This window comes from Neomonachus schauinslandi, chromosome 5 (genome assembly GCF_002201575.2).
Source record: "Neomonachus schauinslandi chromosome 5, ASM220157v2, whole genome shotgun sequence".
NCBI classification, from domain to species: Eukaryota; Metazoa; Chordata; class Mammalia; order Carnivora; family Phocidae; genus Neomonachus; species Neomonachus schauinslandi.
In genome coordinates, this window is record NC_058407.1 from 15,511,300 (window position 1) to 15,532,340 (window position 21,041).

The 21,041-nt window shown below is 39.5% G+C and overlaps 1 protein-coding gene and 1 pseudogene across 1 annotated transcript in view; both read left to right on the forward strand.

The window, feature by feature from the left end:
- The first annotated feature begins 398 nt into the window (after positions 1-398).
- CRY1 (cryptochrome circadian regulator 1) overlaps positions 399-21,041 on the forward strand; it is an 86,831-nt gene continuing 66,188 nt past the window's right edge. The window contains exon 1 of the mRNA XM_021687606.1: positions 399-1,168. Within this exon, the coding sequence (XP_021543281.1) occupies positions 1,011-1,168 (158 nt within the window). The 5' untranslated portion in view covers positions 399-1,010. The remainder of the gene's footprint in view (positions 1,169-21,041) is intronic.
- On the forward strand, positions 12,825-13,216 carry LOC110578083 (annotated as a pseudogene).

The following is a 21,041-nucleotide window of genomic DNA, read 5'->3' on the forward strand; positions in this document are numbered from 1 at the left end:
CAGCGAGAGCGCACGCGCGCCATCCCAGCTGAGCGCGCCCCCGTGAGCTCCCCGCATCCCCGTGCTCATCCGGGTCTCAGAGAGCCTCAGCCAATAGGGGACGCTCACGGCCTCCAGGGGCGGGGCTAAGCCTTTCCTCACATGCGGCCTGTGGTCACCGTGGGCGCTTCTAGGCGATCAATCGGCGGAGAAAAAGGGCAGAGAAAGGAAGCTCGGAGTCTGGGCGAGGGTCGAGGGCTTTGAGATCAAGCAGCTGCCGCCCCCTAGAAGCGACTGAATCGCGAGCAGATTCCTCAGTCAGAGCCGCTGTAGTAAACACACTTCAGAAACGTGAGGTGCCGGGGGTCACGTGGGGAGCGCGCTCTCCAATGAGGATCCGGGGGCGGGGCCGAGGCCGCTGACGCGGCGGTGGCGGCGGAGTCACCCGGGCAGCCTCGGGACCGGTCACCGGCCGGCAACCGTCCAGCGGCCTCGACCACCGCCTCCGCGCTCACTCCTCTTCCCCCGGCCGAGAGACGGCGTGGCCGACTGTGGCTGGATCCCCTCTCATCCCTCTCGGTGGCTCTCCTCAGGCGGGCCGTTTTCTCCTCCAGGGCCGCCTCGGTGGGGCGAGGTTTCCGTGACGAACCTCCTGGGGCTGCCGGTGCCGGTCGGCGCCGTCGTGGCGGCTCGGGTTCGTGGAACGTGCTCACTCCCAGGGCTCCGAGGCCCTGGAAGCGATGCGGCTCGTGCCGGCGGTTGCGGCGGGCGCCGGCTCCTAAAGGGCGTCACACCCGGACTCCGCTGACGGCAACCTCCATTCATCTTCCAGCTGCGCCTCCAGCGTCCTCTCCTCCGGTCCCCTCCTCGGACTCATTTTTTCCTTTTTTCCCCTCTGCCGCCCTCTCCCCTCTCCTTGGGTGTGGCGGTTCCCCTGGAAGCAGAGGTGTTGGGTATGAGCCGGCCCTTCCTTCCTTGAATTTCTCGGTGGGGGAACTGGGCAAAGACTCGCCCGCCGCCGCGCCCCCGGGATGGGGGTGAACGCCGTGCACTGGTTCCGAAAGGGGCTCCGGCTTCACGACAACCCCGCCCTGAAGGAGTGCATTCAGGGCGCTGACACCATCCGCTGCGTCTACATCCTTGACCCCTGGTTCGCCGGCTCCTCCAATGTGGGCATCAACAGGTGGCGGTAAGTCGAAATCCCGTGGGAAATGGGGATTTTGGTGTTTAATGAATCAGGACTTGACTTGCAGTCGGCCGAATCTGAGAATTTAGGCCTGGGACCGCGGTACTTACGCCGTTTTCCAAGTTGGAGGTGCCTTGAGTGTGAAATGGAATTGATTTAATAGTTCTCTGGCCAGAGAGTACCAGCAACCTGGAATACCTTGGCCTTCATGTATGAGTTACGTGCCTCTGCGCTATTGGGAACTCTTCCCCTGGTTTTATGGGGAATTCTTAGCGGTGGAGTTAAACACCCTCCCGAGTTCTCAGTGGCCGGTGGATTGATTTTCTTGGCCTCTTTGTGGCATTCGAAAGGATCGCGGCTTTGCGTGTTTACGTTTGTGTGTGTCTAGGTAACGCATAGTGTGGAGAAAAATCATTCAGTACAGGCACCTCCAAATCCACTTTTCTTCCACCTCGAGGTTGCCGTAGGAAAAGCAAGGGAAACATCTGGTTTCTCTTTGCTCAGCTCTTCCTCTCAACTCCTCCTTGTGGTTGACTAGAGAAAGCACAGTTTTTCTTTCTAGGCAAAGTATAAAGCCTTCTAGGGATCAGAGCCCTGAAAAAAATTTTCGGGAAGCTTTATGGTCTTTTCCTGAATACCAGGCTAGGTGATTGTTAGGCTCCCTGGTGGAAATGAAAGCATTTGTTTGACAGATGGGTTATTGATCACTACTGTATACCAGGCACTGCTTTAAACACCAGGGATATAGCAGTGAATGAAACAGACAGAAATTCTTATCCTTTTCGAGCGTTATGTCCCAGAAAGTCAAATATATAGTAGTTGATGGTGATAAAAGCTGTGGAGAAATATAGAGAAGAGATAGGGGATAAAGAATACAATGGGGTGGGATTATCCTTGCAGTTTTTTTTTTTTTTTTTTAAGATTTTATTTATTTGAGAGAGCGCGCTAGAATGAGCGAGCACGAACCAGGGACAGGAGCAGAGAGAAGCAGACTCCCCGCTGAGCAGGGAGCCCAACTTGGGGCTCCATCCCAGGGCCCCGAGATCATGACCTGAGCTGAAGGCAGCTGCTTACCGGACTGAGCCACCCAGGTGCCCCTCCTTGCAGTTTTAAATATGGTGATCGCCGAGAACTCAGAAGGTGGCAGTTAAACAAACTGATGAAACAGGTAATGGATTGCAGATGTCTAGGGGAAAAGCATTCCAGGCAGGGGGAACAGTGAGGGAAAAGGCCATGAAGTGGAAATGTGTTTAACCTTTGGAAGAAACAGCAAAAGAAGCAATATGAAAGGAGCAGAATAAGGGCGCCGGGGTGGTTCAGTCGTTAAGCGTCTGCCTTCCGCTTGGGTCATGATCCCGGGGTGCTGAGATCGAGCTCCACATCGGGCTCCCTGCTCAGCGGGAAACCTACTTCTCTCTTTCCCACTCCCCCTGCTTGTGTTCCCTCTCTCCCTGTGTCCCTTTCTGTCAAATAAATGAATAAAGTCTTTAAAAAAAAAAAGGAGCAGACTAGTGGTGGTAGTAGGTGAGGTCAGAGATAATAAGGCCAGGCTGAGTAGAGGTTTATAGGCAGTTGTCAAGATTTGGGCTTTTACTCAGAGCAAAGAGGGAATGATTGCAGGATTATGAGCAGAGAAGTGGTTTAATCTAAGTTTGAAAAAATTTCTCTGGTCATAGTTCTGGATTGGGAGGAGAAGGTGGACAAGAAACAGGAAGCTATTGCATTCTTCCAGCTTGAACCACAGTGATAGTGGTGGACGTGGTGAGAAGTAGTTGAGTGCTGAGTATATTTTGAAGGAAGAATCCACAGTATTGGGCACCTGGGTAGCTCAGTTGGTTAAGCAACTGTCTTCGGCTCAGGTCTTGATCCTGGAATCCCAGGATCCAGTACAGCATCGGGCTCCCTGGTTAGCAGGGAGTCTGCTTCTCCCTCTGACCCTCCGCCCTCTCATGCTCTTTCTCTCTCATTCTCTCTCTCAAATAAATAAATAAAATCTTAAAAAAAAAAAAAAAAGAATCCACAGTATTTGTTGGCAGATTGGTTATGTGGTATTAGAGAAAGAGAAGAGATTAGGGATTATTTTGAAATTGTTGGTTTGAGGAACTAGGCTAAAGCTGCACTTGGCCAAGAAAGTGAAGTCATTTGCAGAAGCCATTGGGAGGGTGATTAGAGTTCTCTTTTGGACTTAAGTTTGGGATGTTTATTATACATCCAAGTAGAGATGGCAGATTGACAGTTGGATATATCGGGAGTTCAGGACAGAGTTCCAGGCAGGAGGTATAAATTGGAGTCATCACTTTGTAGATAATATTTAAAGCCATTTATTCATTCATCCTTTCATTGAACAAATATTTGTCATGCACCTACTACATGCCAGGCATTTTTTAGGTTCAGGGCATTCAGCATTAACAAAAATAGCTAAAAAAAATCCCTACCCTGTTAAAGTTAAATTGTAGTGGAGCCATGAGACTTTGTGAGAACATAAGGAAGTGAGTGTAGATAGAAAACAGAGTAGGTCCAAGGTCAGAGTCTTGGATACTGTAATGTGTAGAAATTGTGGAGCTGTGGAAGAATTAGCCTAGGAGATTGAGGAGTATCTAGTAAGATGAGAAGAAAACCCAGAAGAGTATGGTGTCTTAGAGGCCAAATAAAGTATTTCCAAGAGCATGCTTTACCTATGTCAGGTGTTGCTGATAGGTCAAGTGAGATAAGGACTAAAAACTAAAAATCCTATTTAGGATTTTGAGGTCATTTATAGTCTTGAGTGGTTTCAGTAGTGTCAGAGGCAAAGCCTTTCTGGAATGGCAAAGAGAGGCTGAGAGGAGAGAATTTGGGGGACATCTACAGACAGCTATTTTAGGGAGTTTTGTTATAAGGGGATCAGAAAAATGATGAGGTGCCTGGGTTGGAATGTGAATTCAAGAGAGGATTTTTTTTTTTTTTTTTAAGATTGGAGAAATTACCGTATGTTTGTGCTGATGGGAATGATACAGCAACTGTATATAAAAGCACTCATTAGCAGAACTGATGTCATTAATGTAGATTCTGGGAAAAGATAAATGTAATATATTTTAATGTATTAATAATATCTTAAAATAATATAGTAATAACCTTTTCATAAAATTGTTAATAAATTAGTTAACAAATGTAAAATGCTTAAAATGTGACTGTAAGTGCTTTTTTGTTATTTGCTACTAAATTGAAAGCCCTAGGTGAATAATATCTAATTACATGTTTGCAGTCAGTTTCCTCTAGAGCATTTGGTAAGTTTATAAAATCTAGACTGTAAGCTTCTGTAGGATAGGAGTTATATGTTATCTTTGTACACCCAGCAACTCACATTGTCAAATGAGTGAAATAAAGCTTGTAAGCACAGTAAGAATAGTCCCATATTTTCCTTTTTTTTTTTTTTTTTAAGATTTTATTTATTTGACAGAGAGAGAGACCGAGAGAGAGGGAACACAAGCAGGGGGAGTGGGAGAGGGAGAAGCAGGCCTCCTGCTGAGCGGACAGCCAGATCAGCAGCTTAATGACTGAGCCACCCAGGCACCCCCATATTTTCCTTTTTAAAAGATTATTTTTAACTATTAAATATTGTCCTCTCTGAAAGATGGGTAAAGATGTAAACAATGAATAGAAACTTTTTTCTTATACTAAAAACTAAGTTATAAAAAGGCAGGGACAGAGTTTTATTTAGTCTGTTCTCATAGCACCGAATTCAGCACTTTTTATATAGTTGTAGCTCAGTTACAGTTCATTGAATGAAATGGCATCCGGAAGTCAGTACTTTGATACTGAAACAACTTTATTCATTTCCTTATTGACCGTAGGATAATGTGCAATCTCCTTAGTTGGCATTCAGGCTATCTTGTGAGTTTCTACCTTCTTTCCTTCGTGCCATTTACTTCAGTCAACAGCATTTCCTAGATTTTTGGATTGGATTTAATGAAGTTTATTTTACCTAAGTAAATTAACAAAACTACCTTTTTTTTTTTAAGTAGGCTCCATGCCCAGCGTGAAGCCCAGTGCAGGGCTTGAGCTCACAACCCTGAGATCAAGACCTGAGATGAGATCAAAAGTCAGATGCCCAACCAACTGAGCCACCCAGGCGCACCTCAAAATTACCTTTTAATATTGCTATAATTTCATTTAAAAGGGATGCTTTAACATTTAACAAGAAAGTTTGAAGGACATTGTTGGAAAATAAAGGACAGTCCTTTGACTTGAATAAATTAAGCTTTATGAAAATTCACTTTGCCTCATCAGTGAAAACATTATCTTGAATTTGTCATATTTGGGATTGAATGATATAAAATATTTCCATTTGGCTCAGTTGGTAGAGCATGCCACTCTTGATCTCAAGGTTGTGAGTTCAGGCCCCAGTTTGTGGGTGGAGCCTACTTAAAAAAAAATTTCAATTCCTTCCTTTACTTATCTCTTACTAAAATTACACCACACAAAAACTTATATATGAATGTTCATAGGACTATTATTTTAATAATTTACTATTATTCATAATAGTCAAAGGCTAGAAACAACCCAAATGGCCATCTACTGATGAATGGTTAAAATATGTTATATCCATACAATGGAGTAATAATCATAAAAAGAAATGAAGTACTGATACATGCTACAACATGGATGAACCTTAAAAACATTATGCTAAGTGAAGAAGCCAGTCACAAAATTTCACAAATTATTTGATTATGTTTATATGAAATGTCTAGTATAGGCAAATATGTAGAGACAGAAAGTAGATTAGTGGCTTTTTAGGGCTAGCCGACTTGGGGGAGTTGGGAGGTGGTAGCTAAGGGGCATGGGGTTTCTTTTGGAGGTGATGAAAATATTCTAGACAGTGATGGTTGCACAACTCTTTGAATATACTAAAAAAACATTGAACTGTACACTTAAAAAAAATCTACCTACCCCGCCGCCTTTTCCATAATACATTTTTTATCATGTTGTCTGGGATGCTTTACACTTTACAGTCTTGTGAACTCTTATGCCATTTTTTAAAATTTTATTTTATTATGTTAGTCACCATACATTACATCATTAGTTCTTGATGTAGTGTTCCATGATTCATTGTTTGTGTATAACACCCAGTGCTCCATTTGATATGTGCCCTCCTTAATACCCATCACTGGGCTAATCCATCCCCCCAACCCCTTCCCCTCTAAAACCCTCAGTTTGTTTCTCAGAGTCCATAGTCTCATGTTTCGTCTCCCCCTCCAATTCCCCCCCCTTCATTTTTCCCTTCCTACTATCTTCTTCTTCTTCTTCTTTGTTATAATGTATTATTTGTTTCAGAGGTACAGGTGTGTAATTCAACAGTCTTACACAATTCACAGCACTCACCATAGCACATACCATCCCCAATGTCTATCACCCAGCCACCCCATCCCTCCCACCCCCCACCACTCCAGCAACCCTCAGTTTGTTTCCTGAGATTAAGAATTCCTCATATCAGTGAGATCATATGATACTTGTCTTTCTCTGATTGACTTATTTTGCTTAGCCTAATACCCTCCAGTTCCATCCACGTCATTGCAAATGGCAAGATTTCGTTTTTTGATGGCTGCATAATATTCCATTCTATATATATACCACATCTTCTTTATCCATTCATCTGTTGATGGACATCTTGTCTTAGGCCATTTTTTGATACTGCTTCCCACATCACCATTAAATACCATTAAAAAGAAGTAAATACTTCTTACTTTGTGAATATTGATATAGTCCTCATATATTCATTTCTCCTTCATTTAACAGATTGCAACTCTTTTTCCTGAAGAAAGGTACCATTTCATTCAATCAGAGATTTATTTTTCGTTCATATTTATAGTAGGCACTGTTTTAGTACTGGAGATACAACAGTAAATAAGAGAAAGTCCCTGCCCTTGAGGTCCTTCTAGTCTAGGAGGGGAAACAGGCAATAAAACATATATAATATGTCAGGTGGTGGTAAGTATAATGGAGAGAGATAGAGCAGACTGTGAGAACAGAGCCCTAAAGAAAGGGAGGTAACAAGGCTGTACAGATACTGGGGGGAAGAGCTCTCTCTGTGTTCTCCACAGTGTCCATACAAAGTAGGCATTAAATAAATCTTTTTAAAATTTTCTTTGTTAAGTCTAGGGTTTAGGAATGTGACAGTTACTTCATTTAACTTTGATGCTAATATGTGTTAAACTCATAATTCAGAGAAATAATTTTCAGTGAAGATATTATTTTTGACATTTAAACTTCAGCATGTTTAAAACACAGTTGACAGGGGCGCCTGGGTGGCTCAGTTGGTTAAGCGTCTGCTTTTGGCTCAGGTCATGATCCTGGGGTCCTGGGACTGAGTCCCACGTCAGGCTCCCTGCTCAGTGGGGAGCCTGCTTCTCCCTCTCTCTCTGCCCCTCCCTTGCTTGTGCGCTATCTCTCTCTCTCTCTCTCTCTTGCTCTCTCTCAAATAAATAAAAATAAAATCTTAAAAAAACACAGTTGACGTTATCACATGTAGATTCTTTTAATTTTCAATAACCAAACCTATAAATATACCTACATCCTTACCCATTCTTTCCTTCTACTGTCTGACTTCAGTAGAAGAGACATTGCTTTCCTTATTCAAAACCAGTCTTTTCAGGTATACCCCATTTTAAACTCATATTTTTTACAGCTTTATTGAGGTGTAGTTGACAAAAATTGTATATATTCAAGGTGTTCCACATGATGTTTTGATATACACACATATTGTCACTCTCATTTTTGATGATTTATTCTCTTATCCTTTCTTTAACCTCTTTTTGGTTTGCTTCCAATTGGCACTTAAACATGCATAAGTCCCAGTTCTGTAAGAACAGGAAAACCAACAGGGGAAGAAAACCTACCCTTTGAGTATGTTCCTTTTCTCTAACTATGTTTCTCAGTTTCTTTATAGCCAAATTTAATGTATAAGATATCTAATACTGGCTGACTTCATTTCTTTATCTTCTTTCTACTCACCCTTTTTCAATCCACTCCTAGTCTGGGTTCCACTGCATCTACTCCAAGACAGTGTCCATCCAAAGGATACTTTTAAACTTTTCATTCCTTGAGTTTTTACCATGTTTGACACTTTTGACCACACTTTCCTCTTCTTCCCTTTACATTGGTTAGAGGACCCTCCTCTTGTTTTTTTTTCTGCCAAAGCTATTAGTGTTCTTCCTTTACTTCTCTTTTTCTGTTCAGCTCTTAAATGCCCCTTAGGTCTGTGATCACCCATTTTTCATTTTACATAATTCCTAGGCAGTCTCCTCTCTCTTCAAAAAGTCAGTTACCATCCATTTGCTCAAGATTCACAAATCAGCATCTTCAGCTCATATCTCTCTCCTGATCCCCAGATATGCATCCATTATATATAGATTCCTTGTCTCTTTGATTGTATTATATTACCTTAAACTCAGTTTGTTCAAAACAGAGATCATTAGGGCACCTGGGTGGCTCACTTGGTTAAGCATCTGACTCTTGATTTCAGCTCAGGTCATGATCTCAGGGTTGTGAGATGGAGCCCTGTGTCAGGCTCCGGGCTGGGCGTGGAGCCTGCTTGAGATTCTCTCTCCCTCCCCCTCAGCCTCTCTCCCCTCCCCCTCTAAAAAAATTAAAAACCACAAAGATCATCTTCTCCATTATTTCTATCTCAAAAACAAACTGAATTTTCCTGTGTGTCCTATCTTCATAAATAATACCATCATTTGCCCAGTTGCTCAATTGACAGATTAGATTGTTAATTATATATTAATTTATTTAAGAAATATTTGAGTTCTACTGGTGTGCCAACCACTTTGTTAATTTCTGTGGGTAAATGGAAGTCAGTAGATAATTTCTCTGCCCTTAGAGAGTTTACAGTATAAAGAGGGATTTATTCAGCAATAAAATAACCACAGAAATACATTCTTCTCTCTCCACTGTCACTTCCATACCACCATCCTTTTGGCTAGATTATTTGAGTAGTTTATGAATCATTGTCTCCCTTGCCCTTCTCTAATTCATTCTCTATACAGCAACCAGAGTGATCCTTTAAAATTGCTAATCTGTTCATGTGCTTTACTCTTTAAAATCCTTCAGTGACATTTCTTTACCTTTAGGTTAAAGTTCAAAAGCCATAGCATAGTTTAAAATCCTTGTGTAATCTAGTCCTTTGCTTCTTTTTCTAGCCTTACAGGATTGCTTCACTGAGGCATTTGAGCTGAGCCTTGAAGTATGAGATGAATCTTAATAAACACAGAATAGAGGGAAGGAATTCCATCCAGGCTGAGGGAAGAAAATTTCAGGCTAAGAAAATAACATGAGGCAAGGCACAATATTCTGATACTGGTATAGATGTTGGTGTAACTGAGTCATATGGTGCATGAAAAGACAGGTATTGTTTAGTACTCTGGATGGTTTTGCCTGACTCAAACAGGCTTAAGCAGAAAGAGAGTTTATTGGCAAATATAATTGAACAACCTAAGGGGAAGTGGCTTCAGACATATGGGTTGGTGCTAGGGCTCAGAAGATGTCTCCAGGACCAAATTTCCCTCTTTACATCTCCAAACTTCACTTATTCTGGGTTGGCTTCTCAGGCTGTCCTCTGGTGGTGAAATATAGCAATAACAATAGCAGTTACAGTAGTAAAAAGCATATGTCTCTGCCCCAGAAGTCTCAGCAAAGTCTGTGGTACTTCAGTGGCTCTGTTTGGATCAATTTATGAGCCAGTCATTGTGAGCATCTGTGTGAGCTGCAGTTGTGTGCCTCATGGGTGGATCAACTCAAATGGACTGAAGTAACTGAAGTAGAATGAGTAGAAAGTAGGTGGATGTCCTAAAACAATAGATGCCTATTATGTAAGAACTCAGATCAAAAGGTCAGAAAAACTTTGACTCCTGTTTGAGGAAATATAACTTTGGCAGTTGAGTGAATGATAGAGGAAAGAGATAGTAGAGCAGTATGGAGGCTTTATCAATAGTCCATTGAAAGATAGTATAGGCTTTAATTAGGGAAAAGTCTGTGAGGAAGGGGAAGATGCAAGAGAGTGATTGTAGAGGTTCAGTGGACAGTTTAGGTGACTGTCAAAAAGGCAGTTTCAGAGAGGCATTAGAATGTAAGATTCTCATGCTTTGTGCCTCTTTGACAATTAGCTCTTTAGTTAGAGAATGCAGGAATAGACCATATTTAGATGAGGAAAAGAATGAGTTTAGTTTAGGTCATTGCTGAATTTGAGGGACTGCTAAGATATCAACATGGGAAATGGAGAAAAGAGAAGTTCAAGTTCGGGGATTATAGACATTAGAACTGTGGATATGGGAATATTTCCTATATAATTAATAGGTGAAACATGACTGATGATATTGGATAGAGTAAAATGCATCAAAATCTTGGTGGTTACTATACTTAAGATGAATGGAAACTGGTGAAGGAGACTGAGAGAATCAATCAGAGAGGTAGAAAGAGGAGCCTGGTGAGTACTGCATCATGGAAACCAAAGGTGGCAAGAATTTTTCTTCATTGTGCTGAAGAAGGCAAGTTAGGATGAGTTTTGACAGTTATATGGGAAAAATACTCAATGACTTGGAAACAGGTGGAAGAAATGACTGCATGTCTTGAATGCCGGGCAGTAGACCCTCTGGGATATAGAGGACCCTCCAGAAATTATATTATTCTAACTTAGGGATATGTACTTTTGTTCTTGATTGTCTATACTACTTTACAACTCTGTAAAAAGAGATAAAAGGCAAAGTGTAGATAAAAGTTATGGTGCTGGCCAGTCAGAATGGCTAAAATTAACAACTCAGGAAACAACAGATGTTAGCAAGGATGTGGTGAAAGGGGAACCCTTCCTAGCCCTTCCAACCCACACTGTTGGTGGAAATGCAAACTGGTACAGCTACGCTGGAAAACAGTATGGAGGTTCCTCAAAAAGTTAAAAATAGAGCTACCTTACAACCCAGCAATTGCACTACTAGGTGTTTATCCAAAGGATACAAATATAGTGATTCGAAGGGACACATGCACCCCTATGTTCATAGCAGCAATGTCCACAATAGCCAAAATATGGAAAGAGCCCAGATGTCCATCAACAGACGAATGGATAAAGAAGATGTGTGTGTATCAACAGATGAATGGATAAAGAAGATGTAGAAGATGTGCACACACACACACAGACACATATATACACACAGTGGACTATTTTTTTTTTTTTAAGATTTTATTTATTTGAGAGAGAGAGAACGAGAGACAGAGAGCAGGAAAGGGAGGACGGTCAGAGGGAGGAGAAGCAGACTCCCTGCCGAGCAGGGAGCCCGATGCGGGACTCGATCCCGGGACTCCAGGATCATGACCTGAGCCGAAGGCAGACGCTTAACCATCTGAGCCACCCAGGCGCCCCCACACAGTGGACTATTATTCAGCCATCAAAAAGAATGAAATCTTGCCATTTGCAATGATGTGGATGGAACTAGAGGGTATTATGCTAAGAAAAATAAGTCAGAGAAAGAGAAATATCATGATTTCACTCATATGTGGAATTTAAGAAACAAAACAGATGAACATAAGGGAAAGAAAAAAATAAGATGAAATCAGAGGGAGACAAACCATAAGAGACTCAATTATAGGAAACAAACTGAGGGTTGCTAGAGGGAAGGTAGGTGGGGGGGTGGGGTAAATGGGTGTGGGCATTAAGGAGGGCACTTGACAGAATGAATGCCGGGTGTTATATGCAACTGATAAATCACTAAATTCTACCTCTGGGGGAAAAAAAAGTTATGGTGCTGGGAAAACTAAACAACTACATGAAAAAGAATGAAACTGGACCACTTTTGTACACCATACGCAAAAATAAACTCAAAATGGATTAAAGACCTAACTGTGAGACCTGAAACCATAAAATGCCTGGAGGAAAGTACAGACAGTATTTTCTTTGACATCAGCTGTAGAAACATTTTTCTAGAAGTCTCTTCAGGCAGGAGAAACAAAAGCAAAATTAAACTATTGGGACTACACAAAAGTAAAAAGCTTTTGTGAGGGAAACTATAAAACAAAAAGGCAATCTGTGAAAGAAGAAGATATTTGCAGGTGATGTATCTGATAAAGAGTTAATATCCAAAATATATGAAGAACTTAGACAACTCAACACTCAACAATTTGATTAAAAATGGTCAGAGGACCTGAATAGACAGTTGTGTTTTTTTTGTGTTTTTTTTTTAAGATTTTATTTATTTATTTGACAGAGACACAGCGAGAGAGGGAACACAAGTAGGGGGATAGGAGAAGGAGAAGCAGGCTTCTTGTGGAGCAGGGAGCCTGATGCAGGGCTCAATCTCAGGACCCTGGGACCATGATCTGAGCTGAAGGCAGACGCTTAATGACTGAGCCACCCAGGAGCCCCTAGACAGTTTTCTAAAGAAGACATAGAGATGGCCAACAGACACATGATAAGATGCTCAACATCACTCATCATCAGGGAAGTGCAAATCAAAACCACCATGTGATTATGACCTCGCACCTGTTGGAATGGCTAAAATTAAAAACACAAGAAGCAGGTGTTGGTGAAGATGTGGAGAGAAAGGAACCCTTGTGCACTATTGGTTGGAATGCAAATTGCTGCAACCATTGTGGAAAACAGTATGGAGATTCTTCAAAAAATTAAAAATAGCTTCCTTTCCAACCAGGGCCTGGCAGAATGGCTCCCGTGAAGAAGGGTAGCGAGAAGAAGAAGGGCCGTTCTGCCATCAACGAGATAGTGACCAGAGAATATACCATCAACATTCACAGGTGCATCCATGGGGTGGGTTTCAAGAAGCGTGCCCCTCGGGCACTCAAAGAGATCCGGAAATTTGCAATGAAGGAGATGGGAACTCCAGATGTATGCATTGACACGAGGCTCAACAAAGCTGTCTGGGCCAAAGGAATGTTCCATACCGTATCCATGTGCAGTTGTCCAGAAAACGTAACAAGGATGAAGATTCACCAAACAAGCTCTACACACTGGTTACCTATGTACCTGTCACCACTCTCAAAAATCTACAGACAGTTAATGTGGATGAGAACTAATCGCTGATTGTCAAATAAAGGTATAAAACCACAAAAAAAAATTAAAAATAGAAATACCATATGATCCAGTAATTCCACTACTGGGTATTTACCCAAAGAAAATGAAAACATCTTCTGCATCTGATTCAGAGAGATGTATATACCTCTGTGTTTGTTGTAGCATTATTTACAATAGCCAAGAATGGAACCAACGCATGTGTCCACTGATAAGATAAATGGATAAGGAGATGTGGTGTACATACACACACACACACACACACACACAGTGGAATTTTACTCAGCCATAAAAAAGAATGAAATCTTGCCATTTTCAACAGTATGGATGGACCTAGAAAGTATAATGCTAAGTGAAATAAGTCAGAGGAAGACAAATATCATATGATTTCACTCATATGTGGAATTTAAGAAATGAACAAATGAAAAAGAGTCCAACGAAAAAACCAAACTCAAATACAGAGAACAAACTGGTGGCTGCCAGAGGGAGGGGGGTGTGGAGGTGGGTGAAAGAGTAAAGGGAATTTAGAGTACACTTATGTTGATGAGTACTGAGAAATGTATAGGGTTGTTGAATCATTACAATGTACACCTGAAAGTAATAGAACACTGTATGTTTAATTACACTTGAAATACAATTTTTTAAAAAGTTAAGATTTAGAAAACTGATAACAGAACAAATGTTTCCTGTCCATACCAATGTAAATTATTCCTATTCATGTCATGCAAATGAATTTCGTAGCATGAGCATTGTAAATCTCTGTATGTCCAATTCTCATTTGAACCAATTTTAGCATCTTACTGATTCCTTAATTCATTATAATGAATTAAATAAAATCTCTGCTATATATTTAATATTTTTATGAGAATCATGATTTTACTGTTTTGAAAATTACACTTTAACTTATAAAGGCCTTTGGTAAACTTTGAAAGAATAGTTTCAATGTAGCTGTAAGATCAGAAATCAGATTATATAAGGGGATACTGATTTTTGTGTGTGTGGCTGGTGTGGGGGAGGAGGGCAATGATTGAGGGATTGATGAGAGTTTTTATGGGCAAGGTAAGACATAAATCTTACCAGATTCTGGACAGGCTGAAGAAAGTGAATTTTGGGCACATCACCAGACTTACGGTCAAGACAGGATGATAAATAGGAAATATATAGATAACGTGAGGCCCCAATGTAGCGTTCTTTGAATGACAGACTAAAGTGAGTTTAGAATATCTGGCTCTCTAGATTCTAATCCCTACTTTCTTACTGAGTAGTAGTGGTACTGATTTTGGGTAGGTCACTCACCCTTCATTTTATTCATTTAGGAGACATTAAGAGCCTGTTTTGCAGGGCCCTGGGGATACAAAGATTAAAGTCAAGGTTCCTGCCCATAAGGAAACTTTCACACCATTAAAGGACAAATAATTAGAATATAGAATGTTAAATAGGACCTCTGTAGAAATATGCAAATCTTGGGAGCACAGAGGAGAGAGAACCCTGGGGGAAGGAGAGGGAGAAATTAGGAGTAGAGGTGATTAGTGTTTGTGTGGAGGGGGGGAGTGGGTGGGAGGAAGGAGGGAGTGAAATACTGGTTTGAGAGAAGTTCCAGAGATTCTTGAGTCAGTGTCCTAATATGAAAAGGGAAGTACGAAAAAAGCTCTGATATCTGATACCATTGGGACCAGCAATTAGTTTTCTGAAAACGGCAAACATAAAAAAGAACACTTACATAAATTTATGTTAATTTGACAACTTTTGATGTAAGACAAAAGTCCAGATCTCAGTTCTCCTACTCACTTCTTTATCCACATTTATTCGTTAGGTGATCTTGTCTAGTCACATACTTGAATGCCTCATGATTTCCTATCATGCATTTCCTGCCCTGACCTCTATCTTGAGCTCCAGACCCACATATCCAGTGTTTTTATTTGGATTCCAAATAAATATCTTCAGCTTGGTTTTGCCTCCATCTTCCCCACCTACCATGGTTTCTCTGTATCACAGTAAATGGCAACATTTACCTTGGTGCTCCGCAAAATCGTAGGAGCCATCTTTTTTTCATTTCTTTTTTTCCTCACAACCTCGTGTCTAGTCCTTCAGCAGTTATTATGGCTTTTCCTTAAAAAATAACTTTCATATCCTTTCAAATCTCACCATTCCATTGCTATTATACTGTCCAAGTCACCAATTTTTTTTTTTTTTTTTCAGGACATTGCAATAGCCTCCTAACTTTTCTACTTCAATTTTTATACCTGTCTTCCTGGTCTGTTCCATGTGGAAGCCAGAGGAATATTTTAAAAACCTTAATCAGATCAGGTCATTTCTATGCTCAAAATCTTCCCATGGCTTCCAAGGTGTTTGCATTTTCTGCTTCTCTACGTGGAATATTATCTCAGACCTTAGCAGGGCTCATTCCTTCAATAGCCATTCTCAAAGAGACCTTTTCTGACCATCCTATGTAAAGTAATTGCCCCTACTTCTACATACCTCCCACTTTTCCCTGTCTCCTTGCCCTGTTTTAATGGGCACACATTTTTTTGTGGTTTATTGATTTACTTCTTTGTTGTCTTACTTCTTCAGCAAATTACACAAAAGGGGTTGATTCATTGTTGCTTCCTCATTATTCATTATTGGCGCTTTAACCCTATAATAGTGGTTCTCATTGGTTGGTCCAGAGATGCTTATGGGTTCTTGAGACTCTTATAGTTAAGCCAAAACTATCTTCATTTATAATAATACTAAGACATTATTTGACTTTTTAACTGTCACTTACATGTGTATAAAGTAAGTTTTCCAGATGCTGATAAGTAATGACATTATTGCTGTGATGGCTAATGGAATGTGTGCGCGTATAGTCTTGCATTTTAAAATTTTCTCAGCTTTAATTTCTCACATAAATGTTGGTAGATATTACCTATAAGACAAAGCTCTTTGGGATTATTCAGTAATTTTTAAGAATATAAAAGGTCCTGAGACCAAAAAGTTCATACAGGTATTCAACATGTACCTGTAGGTTGAGTGTATAAATGAATATTGTTCTGCTGATTTCATTGATGGAGTTTCATGTTGGCTTTCATGCATAAATTACACCCATAGTCTGATAGTGCCTATTTTTTTTTAAAGTTGATTAAAACCTTAAAGACTCTTGTGAAGCAAACTTGAGTACATTTCTTTGGTACATTTTTTCTTATGATATATTATAAATATTTTATCCACAGGAAATTAGAAACTTTAGTGATTCACCTTTTATCGAGCCATTTTGAAGCATTCAGTTTAGTTTTCAATAAAACAGCTTTTTAAAAAATGAAGTATACTTAACATAGTGTTACATTAGTTTCAGGTGTACAACATAGTGATTTGACAAACTGCTTTCTTTTTACACTCATTTAATCAGTAATTAATTAAAACTTAATTAAATTATGTGATTACAGTTAAGTTCAACTGACATAAGCAGGTTTGACTCTTTTTTTTTTTTTTTAAAGATTTTATTTATTTATTTGACAGAGAGAGACACAGTGAGAGAGGGAATACAAGCAGGGGGAATGGGGGAGGGAGAAGCAGGCTTCCCGCGGAGCAGGGAGCCCGATGCGGGGCTCGATCCCAGGACCCTGGGATCATGACCTGAGCCGAAGGCAGACGCTTAACAACTGAGCCACCCAGGTGCCCCAGGTTTGACTCTTGATATGCCTAGAACTTTAACTGATTGAAACAGGAATGAGATGTGCTAGAAAGTGATAGCTTGCTTTTCTCAAGGTGAAATTAGTCTTGGCCATCAGTGAGTGTTGGCCTCTGTTTTACAGAGGATTTGGAGGGATTGTATGATTTCTGTGATGGTATTAGGAAAAATAATTCCTAGTACTATAAAAGATGTAACTAAGGTTTTTAAGATTTGACATTTTAAAACTCTCACATATTTTTGTTTTGGATTGCTTACTTGTTTTAATTGGATATTAGGGTTTCCTAGAAATGAAAGAAGGAAAAATGCTATTTTAAAAAATGGGATTCTATTGACTATAGTTACTTTTGCCATTTTTATCTTATTCCAGCCTTACCTCTCAGTAGCAACAATAACAACAAACTAAATATCTTGATGACATATGTGGTGTCTTTAAGTTTTGCTGTTTTAAGTGATATAGGCCAGCTGGAATTAAAAGGCTATGTATAAATAGAATGACTTAGTATTAAATTACTGTATAGTGTATATGTATTAAAGAATGTGCCTGCCAGTCCTTTTATTGATATTAACATGTGATGGGTGGTCAGATTCTCAGTTTCGAGTTAACATACCTTGTTTATTATAGGGTTTAGTGTTGCTATTTTTTGTAATGAGGGTCATAACCTTGGGTCATATAATAGGAATAGAAAGCAAAGATTGAATCAATGAAAGAGAAATACTAAAAAGGATTTTGTGATATATATGAGAGGTTTTAGAAAAGGAGGAGACAGATGATTCTAAGTTTTGGGATCACAGAAAGGGAGACAAAGTCCAAAGGAGCTAGTTTGGGGGTTAGAATGATAAACTTGGTTTAAGGTGTTATCAAAGTGAGGGTAATGGATGGGGCACCTGGGTGGCTCAGTCAGTTAAGCGTCCGACTCTTGATTTCAGCTCAGGTCATGATCTCAGGGTCTTGAGATCAAGCCCTGCGTGGAGCCTGTTTAAGATTCTCTCTCTCCCTCTCCCACTGCCCTTCCCCTCCCACCCCCCGCTTGCGCACGTTCTTTCTCTAAAGAGCAACAACAACAACAACAATAAAAACCAAATAAAATTGTAAAAAGATATTTATCTATATGCTTTTCTAATACACTTATGTTTTCAGTTATACATAAAAATTTTTCTTCTATCTAGAATTTATATTGACACTGAGGTTGAACTTTTACTTGTTTTACCTCAAACAATGGTCATTTCCTCCAAAATGGTGGTCAGTCTTTCCATCAGTACTAACTAATTAATATCTCTACTGAACTGTTATCTTAACTATATACTAAATTTTTAACATTTTGAGGTTTGTTTCTAGGCCATTTAAATTAAAAATTTTTTTTTCTGATGAAGACTGATAATTATAAATCAAATAATATGAAGAAAGTATCTCTACAGTATCACTCCTAAGAAGTATGCTATTGGTAATAGTTTTAAAAATATGAAAATGTGAATTCATATGAATATGTGTACATATTTGTATGTAAATTTTGGCATCTCTATTAAAAATGTGAGTAATTCGGGGCACCTGGGTGGCTCAGTCATTAAGCATCTGCCTTCTGCTCAGGTCATGATCCCGGGGTCTTGGGATCGAGCCCTGCATCAGGCTCCTTGCTCGGCAGGAAGCCTACTTCTCCCTCTCCCTCTCCCCCTGCTTGTGTTCCCTCTCTCACTGTGTCTCTCTCTGTCAAATCAAATCTTTAAAAAAAAAAAAAATGTAATTCATTGACCATTGCTTTGGGAGTTAATTTTGTTAGGTTTGTGACAATGTGATCCTGTTAGCCTTGTAAAATAAATCTGTAACATTACATCCTTTTTATGCTCCCTAACAGAATAAATAGCAGGGATTTTATGTTCTATAAAGATTTGCTAGAATTTGGGGCGCCTGGGTGGCTCAGTTGTTAAGTGTCTGCCTTTGGCTCAGGTTGTGATCCCAGTATTCTGGGATCGAGGCCTGCATCGGGCTCCCTGCTCAACCTCTCCCACTCCCCCTGCTTGTGTTCTGTCTCTCACTCTTGCTGTCTCTCTTTCAAATAAATAAATAAAATATTATTAAAAAAAAAAAGGTTTGCTAGAATTCACCCATAAAGTCTTTTGGGTTGGGGGCTTTTGGGAGGAGAAAGGTTCTTTTTGTAGATATCTCAGGGTACCTACCTGTGCAGTTCACACATTATACTGTCCCTGTCAAAACCCTTACTGAAAGGATGAATTTACCTTTTTTTAAGTAGCTTATGACTCTGTACTCTATTTTTTGTCTTTCTCCTGTGGACAGTTTATTGGATCTAGAGTTGTACCTTACCCAAGCTCTACCAATTTGGAATTTGGAAGTTTCAAAAAGGCACATAGAGACTCTAGTTGGTAGGTATTGGGCCTTGACATTAGCAGGCATAAAAAGCTAGGAATCTTACATAGAAAAGTGATTGTAGAAAGAAAAAAAAATGGGCACATGTATAGAAAGAACAAATGAGACCATTCAGTTCCAAAAGGGAGCAGGAATCCTGGGTTCCTAACATTATAGAATCCTTAGCTGACTATACTCCCTGAGTACAGGTTCTGTGAGATACCCCAGTATTTTCCCAATACTTTTTTTTTCTTTTGCTTGACTTAGTTTGAGTAGATTTCTGTTTATTGCAGTGAAACAAGTCCTGACTTAGATCATCTTTGTCATACTTTTCAGTTCCATTGGTGTTTATTAATTTTCTTAGGTTTTCTTTTCAGTCAGTTTGGTCATTTAATTTGATAATAATTCATATTTTCCTAATGTCTACCATTTAATCTAGTTTTATATTTTCATATGTATTGCTAAAGTTGTGTGCCCCATTCTTTTATTTTAATAATCACCAGAATTGCTGTTATAGTCCCTTTTTCACGATTACTAATAGGTATTTGTATTTTTGTCTCTTTTTTTGTTTGTTTCTTAGTTAGATTGCCAGATGCTTTTCAATTTTATTGATCTTTTGAAAGGACAGTTCTTACAGAAGGAATACAGAATATTGTCAAAGAGTTACTTTTAGAAAAAGCATCAGGCCCAGATAGGTTCATAGTTGGGTTCTACAGAACTTTTAGGAATATGTAAATTTAGTGCCATGAAAAGCACTGTTCTAGAGCATAATAAAAGAGGAGGAATCTATAGTCCAATATTATTTAGGAATAAAATATACATATTTATCAAATAGAATACAAAAGTCATATTTAAAGATACGCTCTACATGCATATTGAAAATGCAGGGGTAATTCAATATTGGAAATACAGTGATATAATCTCTATACTAATAGACCAAAGAAAAATCACAAGAGCATCTTCAGATGTCAAGATGTTTAGTAAATGAGTTAATTGGTCTGACAATTTTTATTTTATAATTTAAGCTTATTTGCATTTGTTGTAATTACCAGGGCATTTAGATTTATATCCACCATCTTCTTTTCTTTTTTTTTTTTCTGTCCTGTCTGCTTTATCTTCCCTTCTTTAAAATTAATTGTTTTAACTTTTTTTCGTTTCTTTATACTAGCTTTAAATTACACATAATTTTAACTTCTTTTAGTATTTATCCAAAAATTACTGCAGGCACACTGATCAGTGTCTAAAGTTAATCCATAACTCTGCCCCTTTTTAGCTAATACAAGGCCCTTGAAACACTTAAAATTTTAAAGTCCAATTAGTTTCCTGACTTACATACTAATTATCTCTCTCTTTTTAGCTTTTAAGTAGGCTCCACACCTAGCATGGAGCCCAATGTGGGGCTTGAACTCAGACCCTGAGATCAAGACCTGAGCTGAGATCAAGAGTTGGACGCTTAACTGACTGAGCTACCCAGGCACCCCTTCTTTTTTGCTTTTAAAAAATCCAAAATACAGTCTTTGCTGTTTTATAAGGCTAATGTTTATTTACCTACATATTTCTACTTTCTGTGTTCCTTATTCCTTCTAGCATCTCAAATCATGCACTTGAAATCACTTTCTCTTACATTAATAATATCTTTTTGAATGCTCTATAGTGAAGGACTGCTAGTGGCACACTCAAGTTTTGTTTGTCTAAAGGTACTGTCTTTCTGTCCTTATTTCCGCTGGGTATAGAATTCTAGGTTGACAATTATTTTCTTTCAGCATATTAGAGATGTAGTAGAGTCAGCTGCCATGCCTGC